The sequence below is a fragment of the Bufo gargarizans genome, chromosome 2 (genome assembly GCF_014858855.1).
Source record: "Bufo gargarizans isolate SCDJY-AF-19 chromosome 2, ASM1485885v1, whole genome shotgun sequence".
Lineage (NCBI taxonomy): Eukaryota > Metazoa > Chordata > Amphibia > Anura > Bufonidae > Bufo > Bufo gargarizans.
Genome location: NC_058081.1, coordinates 79,566,320 through 79,574,747, shown reverse-complemented (window position 1 = coordinate 79,574,747; position 8,428 = coordinate 79,566,320). Strand labels below are relative to the sequence as shown.

The 8,428-nt window shown below is 43.8% G+C and overlaps 1 protein-coding gene across 1 annotated transcript; it reads left to right on the top strand.

The window, feature by feature from the left end:
* The first annotated feature begins 6,878 nt into the window (after nucleotides 1–6,878).
* On the top strand, nucleotides 6,879–7,274 carry LOC122929497 (60S ribosomal protein L36a-like). The gene has a single exon (XM_044283101.1). The coding sequence runs from the start codon at nucleotides 6,904–6,906 to the stop codon at nucleotides 7,222–7,224; it is 321 nt and encodes a 106-aa protein (XP_044139036.1). The 5' UTR covers nucleotides 6,879–6,903; the 3' UTR covers nucleotides 7,225–7,274.
* The last annotated feature ends 1,154 nt before the right edge of the window (nucleotides 7,275–8,428 follow it).

Here is an 8,428-nt window from a genome sequence, read left to right as displayed (position 1 = left end):
ACCTCGGTGACACGTACCTATCATCCACAATGATTCCTTGTACCTTCTTACACCATGTACAGGGATCTGGCCTTTGCTGCAGGGAAGCAACAGGACCGCTACTGCGTTAGTCCTGGTGTAGTCGACAGCGGACCCACTGGGTTCAGGGGCTTAAATGCAGATAACTAGATCCAGACTGTACATTGGTAGTGTACATGAAGGTAGATGCAGGAATAACCAGCAGGCTGGGTGATAGTGAAGACATAGGTAGGGCAGGCAGGCTGGGTACTTGACAAGAACATGAACAAGGTAGACAGACAGGGTTAACTTGGACATGAACAGAAATGAAACTGGAAGTATAGGAGGCAGGGTGTATACTGGGCTAGAGCACAGAGAAGAACAAACATAGGATAAATGCAGGCAATACACAGGAAAATTGCAGAAACACTAGATGTTAACACCTTTGCTGGTCACCAGTAATCTTAAAGCTCAGACACCCTGTCACTGGGCAGGGTGCCTTAAATAACCAAGGACCCAGCTATTGCCTGGGGATTAATTTAGAAGCACCTGCCCTAAGATCACAGATACTGGCAGGCTGGAAGAGAGCATGCAGGCCACAAATCTGTAGAGAATGTGGCCGGGAGACATGGTGAAGAGCATGGCAGGCATGGACCACCAACCTAACAGGGATGAAATGAAGGACCACCATAATAAATGACCTGTCTAGCTTGCTGTAGTAGAGGAAGAGAGGATACTCTTACCTTAAGAAAAACAGTGTATCTGGGGTCAGTGATGGAAGTATGCAAGTCATCACTCACCAGTGCCATAACTCCCTACTGCTCCAAACCTCCCCAGGTGATAAGATGGGAGACCTGAGCCGCAAAGTGTTAAAGTTAAATATCAGGGACCGCCATCTCTCTCCAGTCCAAGGGGTTCAGCATTATATGCCAACAAAGTTTGGATCTCCCCTCATGCCACATAAAGGCCATGAAAGGGAAGTCAAACTTTTGAAAGAGCATTGGGGGAATTTAAACACGGACCATTTTTCGAGGCTTAAATCAGAATAGCCATATTCTAAAAGTGAAGAGACATTTAAAGTTATTAAATATGGGATGTAGCTAGTGACCCAAACTCCTAAATATGTGAGGGAGTTGCACCATTGCAGTGGCAAAGTACTGTAGGTTGTTCAAACATCCTAGGAAATGAATCTAAGGGCTTAATCCCAATTAATCTTGAGACCAGAAAAAAGGCCAAAGTGTTGGTCAATACCTTGCCTGGATTGGCAAGGTATTGACCACATTATCTACATAGAGACCCACACATTACTGCAACCCACATTTACACAAGCCAAGGATCTGTGGGTCTCCCAACAGGCATTCTTCAAGAGGCTCCACTAAAATAGCATATAGGAAAAGTGATAAGGGACACCTTTGATGGGTACCACAATGCAAGCTAAAAGAGTCTGATAACCAGCTGTTAACACAGACACAGGACATAGGGGCATGATATAGAAGGTGCACCAAAGAAATTAATGTAGGTCCAAAATCAAAGACTGCCCATAGGTATGACAATTCAACAGAATCAAAGGCTTTTGCTGCATCGAACAAGACTATCACTCTAGAGCCAGTGTTGTCGTGACAAGCTTGAATGTTGGAAAACAAATGGCTAACGCTAAAAAAGTCGCCCACGAAGCCCAGCCACAATTTCATTTATTCACAGATTCACATGGCTTCTATATAAAATTAGAGGCACACTGAGATACATTACAAGACCGCATTAATTTATGGATTACGTCTTTCGGACCAGTAGAATAAGTTCATGCCACAGTCAAATTTATAACACTTTAAAGAAAGGTTAGAGGGGGTATCCAAACTATAAAACATGCCCCCCAATACCCAGGCCCTTCATATAGATTAAACTTACCCCGCTCCCCAGCACCTGCGTCGCTCCTGATCCCCGCAGGGCCGCCACTGCATCTCCACATCCCGGGGATCAAGACAGCCAGCGACTAGGGGGGGGGCATTAAATAGCAGGTCGCAAACGGAACAAGCCTCCCTAACGTCACCTGCGCCCCCGTTGCGACCTGCTATTGGCTGCTCCCCCGACGCCGGATGTTTTGATCCACATGACAGGGAGATGCAGTGGCAGCCGTACAGGGATCAGGAGCAATGCGGGTGCCGGAGAGCGTGGTAATTATAATCTATATGAGGGGCCCGGGTATTGGGTGGCATGTTTTATAGTTTGGATAACCCCTCGAACACATAAATCTAGTCAATTGAATAAAAAATATCAAACTCACTGACTTAAGTGTATCTCTCCATGTTCCAATAATCGTAAGCAGCATAACAGATGAATATTGACCCAGCATCCAGACTTGGCATATAAAATCCCACTTTATTCTAAATCCATTAATATTATATAGAAGTCATGCTTATTCATTTCTGGTACACCATGTGCCCTTATCATAGAACACAGTTAGAAACATGTAAGTGTGACTTCAATGTTCCAGTTTTAATGGATTTACAATAAAGTGGCAATGTATACTCCATAGTCTGGATGCTGGATCAATGGTCATCTCAAAACTTTCGATGTGTCATAGCAACATACGGTATTGAATGTTTTCATTGGTGGGGTTTGAGTCCTGAAATTGCCACCAATCCCAAGAATAACGGCTCCATTTGGTTCCGTTATGCCTGACGTAAAAAAAAGTCCTGTTATTTGTGCCCATAGAAATGTTTTAGGATGGAGCAAAACGTAATGCCTCTCAAAGGGTTCCGTTTTTAATTCTGTCCTAAAATTCCGATATATTCCGTTAACTCTGATATAACGTAACACTATAACGGAATTAGGAATGCTAATGCAAACTCGCCCTAAGTAAAATATACTCACCAGCTTCCCATTGCCAGGTATGTTTTTTTCTACAAGTGCAGCAGGCTGGGGTCGAAATTTAAAAAAGTTAAATAGATTTGGACAGTCCCTTCAGGGTTTTAATGTTAGCATATCCAATCGAGGCACACTAATCTTCTGACCAAAAAGTCCAAAATGGAGTCTAAATAGCAAAATGTTCCTTGTTCTGAAGTCAAGGTAGAAAGCAGGAAAAAGAGGCAGCATAAGCTACTAGTATATAGGGTATATACAGTACAGACCAAAAGTTTGGACACACCTTCTCATTCAAAGAGTTTTCTTTATTTTCATGAAAATTGTAGATTCACACTGAAGGCATCAAAACTATGAATTAACACATGTGGAATTATATACATAACAAAAAAGTGTGAAATAACTGAAAATATGTCATATTCTGGGTTCTTCAAAGTAGCCACCTTTTGCTTTGATTACTGCTTTGCACACTCTTGGCATTCTCTTGATGAGCTTCAAGAGGTAGTCACATGAACTGGTTTTCACCTCACAGGTGTGCCCTGTCAGGTTTAATAAGTGGGATTTCTTGCCTTATAAATGGGGTTGGGACCATCAGTTGCGTTGTGGAGAAGTCAGGTGGATACACAGCTGATAGTCCAACTGAATAGACTGTTAGAATTTGTATTATGGCAAGAAAAAAAGAAGCTAATTAAAGAAAAACGAGTGGCCATCATTACTTTAAGAAATGAAGGTCAGTCAGTACGAAAAATTGGGAAAACTTTGAAAGTGTCCCCAAATGCATTCACAAAAACCATCAAGCGCTACAAAGAAACTGGCTCACATGCGGACCGCCCCAGGAAAGGAAGACCAAGAGTCACCTCTGCTGCGGAGGATAAGTTCATCCGAGTCACCAGCCTCAGAAATCGCAGGTTAACAGCAGCTCAGATTAGAGACCAGGTGGATGCCACACAGAGTTCTAGCAGCAGACACATCTCTAGAACAACTGTTAAGAGGAGACTGTGTGAATCAGGCCTTCATGGTAGAATATCTGCTAGGAAACCACTGCTAAGGACAGGCAACAAGCAGAAGAGACTTGTTTGGGCTAAAGAACACAATGAATGGACATTAGACCAGTGGAAATCTGTGCTTTGGTCTGATGAGTCACAGAAAAAATGCACCAAACGGATATGCCACTGACTATACTGGCTAGTCATAAATGCAGATATTAAAAGCTGAGACTTTTGCCAATATATTCCTGTCAGGAAAATATCGGAGCCCATCATGCACCACGTCACGGTCACTCAGCATGGCAAGGGGTCCTACCACTAAGCTACCTATGGTGTGAACAAGGTCTGAAGGTGATGAAATCCAGCTCACAGCCAAGCTTCCACACAACCGCATAGCAGGACAACTAATGCAATGTGAACAAATCAAGACTGTGAGCCACACCCATATCAGACCGTGTGATGGAGGTTACCAGGTGCAAAAGAGAGTGTTTGAATGCCAGGTAAAGGCACATACACTACATATAAAACAAGACACAAACACAGAAATATAGTGGCAAATCTGGGGGAGCTGCTCAACCCCTAACACTGTAGCGTGTTTTTCATTGGGGGAGCAGCCCCACCGCATGTGGACTGCAGCAAACCACTATCCCCAGCAAAAAAATGCATATGGTGGAGGATGTCGGCGCGGTCCACATGCACCACAAAGGCATCCTACACAAAACGGAGCATTGTGCGGATGAAAATATAATCATATAAATCACAGAAAAAATGCACCAAACGGATATGCCACTGACTATACTGGCTAGTCATAAATGCAGATATTAAAAGCTGAGACTTTTGCCAATATATTCCTGTCAGGAAAATATCGGAGCCCATCATGGTCTGATGAGTCCAAATTTGAGATCTTTGGTTCCAACCACCGTGTCTTTGTGTGACACAGAAAAGGTGAACGGATGGACTCTATATGCCTGGTTCCCACCGTGAAGCATGGAGGAGGAGGTGTGATGGTGTGGGGGTGCTTTGCTGGTGACACTGTTGGGGATTTATTCAAAATTGAAGGCATACTGAACCAGCATGGCTACCACAGCATCTTGCAGCGGCATGCTATTCCATCCGGTTTGCGTTTAGTTGGACCATCATTTATTTTTCAACAGGACAATAACCCCAAACACACCTCCAGGCTGTGTAAGGGCTATTTGACCATGAAGGAGAGTGATGGGGTGCTGCGCCAGATGACCTGGCCTCCACAGTCACCGGACCTGAACCCAATCAAGATGGTTTGGGGTGAGCTGGACCGCAGAGTGAAGGCAAAAGGGCCAACAAGTGCTAAGCATCTCTGGGAACTCCTTCAAGACTGTTGGAAGACCATTTCAGATGACTACCTCTTGAAGCTCATCAAGAGAATGCCAAGAGTGTGCAAAGCAGTAATCAAAGCAAAAGGTGGCTACTTTGAAGAACCTAGAATATGACATATTTTCAGTTGTTTCACACTTTTTGGTTATGTATATAATTCCACATGTGTTAATTCAAAGTTTTGATGCCTTCAGTGTGAATCTACAATTTTCATAGTCATGAAAATAAAGAAAACTCTTTGAATGAGAAGGTGTGTCCAAACTTTTGGTCTGTACTATATATATATATATATATATATATATAAAACACAGAAAATAATGGAAGCTCTGGACCTTTCACATGATGACATTGACTATGATGGGGTCCATCAGGTCTCTGTCATGCGCTCCGGATTTTTTCTGGATATGTACAGACCAGGGCCGTACCTATAGGCGAAGCAGGGGAAGCGGCTGCTTTGGGGCCCTGACCCAGAAGGGGCCCATACAGTAGAAGGAGGACTAAAAGATTTTGTTAGGGCTCCCTCAACAGTATTACACAATGAAATTATATACAGCGACAGTATAGACAGTGTAGAAAACGGATGGAACAGCAGTAGGGCCTGGTCTGAGAGAGCGATCTTTACTAGCCACAGGAATGGGGGCGGCATGAAAGGAAGGGGTTGCAAAAAAATTACTGGGGGATGGAGCCCCATTCAAAAATTTGCTGTGGGGCCCAGTAATTTCTAGCTACACCACTGGTGCAGACTCTTACATGTCACAGGCAGTTTGCTGTATTTGTGATTTGCAGAAGATAGAAAAGTGACTTTAACAAGAGAATATGGCGGCTCATTCTCCTGTTGCTATGGACAAGGTGCTCTTGTCAGTATGACTTACCCCGGCAAAGCAATCAGTAAATTGTGTGTAACTTAAGACAGGCACTCCACCCAGAGAGAGTATTATCTTAATCCATATTTAATAATACACATTTACATATATACATACATTATCTTTAAAGGGATTCTGTCAATTGGATTTTGCCTAAAGAGCTGCGGACATGCTAGATTGCCGCTAGCACGTCCACAATATACATTCCCCATAGCTCTGAGTGCTTTTTATTAGGCAAAAAACGATTTTATATGTATGTAAATGAGGCAAGTAAGGAGCCCAAGGGGCTGTTACTAACGTTTCCGGAGCCCAGCCACGCCCACTGTAAAGGAGCCCAGCCACGCCCACTGTAAAGGAGCCCAGCACCGCTCCGCATCCTCTGAATCTCCTCCTTGCTCCCCAAGGTTACCAAGTTAGAGCGCCGTAATCTCGTGCATGCGCGAGTATGCGGCATGTGAGTGCCGGCATAGTGTTCCTTCCCTGTGCTGGCATCAGCCTCAGGGAACAAATTGCGCATGCGCTAGCTGCGAGATTACGGCACTCTAACTTTATGACGTCGCGGAGCAAGGAGGAGATTCGGAGGATGCAGGCGGTGCTGGGCTCCTTAACAGTGGGCGTAGCTGGGCTCCAGAAACGTTAGTAACAGGGCTCCTTACTTGCCTCATTTACATATATATAAAATCTTTTTTTTTGCCTAAATAAAAGCATTCACAGCTATGGGGAATGTATATTGCGGGCGTGCTAGCGGCGATCTAGCGGCGCGTGTCCGCAGCTCTGTAGGCAAAATCCAGGCGACAGAATCCCTTTAAAGATAATCTAGTAGCCTCTTTACGCCGTCTGCCAAGATGGTGAATGGCCCCAAGACCTGGAGAACCTACTGCAAGAAATGTGGGAAGCATCAGCCCCACAAAGTGACGCAGTGCAAGAAGGGTAAAGACTCCCTATATGTCCAAGGAAAAAGACGTTATGACCGCAAACAAAGTGGTTATGGTGGCCAGAGCAAGCCTATTTTCAGGAAACAGGCCAAGACCACCAGAAAGATTGTGTTAAGATTGGAGTGTGTCGATTCAAACTGTCGTTCCAAGAGGATGTTGGCCATAAAGAGATGTAAACACTTTGAGCTCGGTGGAGACAAGAAGAGAAAGGGACAAGTTATCCAGTTTTAAGCTGTTTCGGCATATGGTGGATTGAAATAAAACTGTCAAATCAGAAAAAATAAATAAAAAAAAGATAATCTAGTAGAGCAATTGATGCAATGAATGTGGAGATCTCTGGATCCATGTGAGGTACAGGGCTGGTTCTAGATTTGTTAGAAAGAGATTGTCATGTACTATATGATGTCTGATTTTTTTTACATCAATAATGGCATAACCCGTTTTAATTTACAATTTGGCCTAGAAGTCGCCTTATTAATGACAAACTTTATCTCTCATCAGAAAACTGTGACTAAAAGTCCCAGGAAATGGCATGCCGGCCGCCATGGCTCAGCCGCCCCTCGCTCTCGTCTATCCTTCTTTGGATCCCCAAGTCAGCCTCATTTGCCAGTGTTTATCTCCCTCCCTGCCTTATTTCTCACTTTCTTCCCTTTCTCATTGTTCATCAAAGGTTATTCTTTATCTGGCATGAAGAAGGAAGTTATTTTAACCACTTTGATGAATGAGCTGCAAAGCATAAGATAATAATAAGCCTTATTTATCCTGAGGAAGACAAATTAGAACCTCGGATGAATAGACCCCATTCTCTCCATCTCCGGTGCACTCTCGCCGGAATTCTTCTCATTGTGTCTATTGTTGATCAGAGTGGGATGTGCATGGCTTCTGTCTCCTGCATATCGGCAAGTTTCTGCCCCATTTAAATGAGATCATACCCTTTTTAAAGGGATTATTGAGATTAGAAACAAGGGTCAGCTTTTTTACTGCAAAGAAAGACACATTTCGGCTGTATCGGGGACCGTAAATCGGCACCATTTAAAAAAACGTTTTAACTAATCTCATGCGACCTTGTTGAGTAATGGTTTGTTCCCACTGAGACGGGGAGAAGTACAGTAGGACTTGCACTGATGTAGATCAGCACTGTGGACACCCATTCATTTCATTCCTTATCATAATCATATACTTTGCAGCTAGCTCATAACAAACAGTGGATTACTTGTGATTAACCCGTTATTAACATGTTCCCGACCACCTTATGACTATATACGTTGGCGGTCGGGACTTTAAATATGGCTCCCGCTCGTGAGCACAGCGGGCGCCATAGCCGCTGGGTGCTTGCTGTTTTAAATAGCAGGCACCCAGGATTGATTATGTGATCATTGATAACGTCAAATGTTACCACAATACCACAGCATCTGTGAGGATGAAAACCAGAAGC

What these genes read in the sequence shown, in the direction of transcription:
- LOC122929497 (XM_044283101.1), top strand. Translation starts at nt 6,904, where the DNA reads ATGGTGAATGGCCCCAAGACCTGGAGAACCTACTGCAAGAAATGTGGG.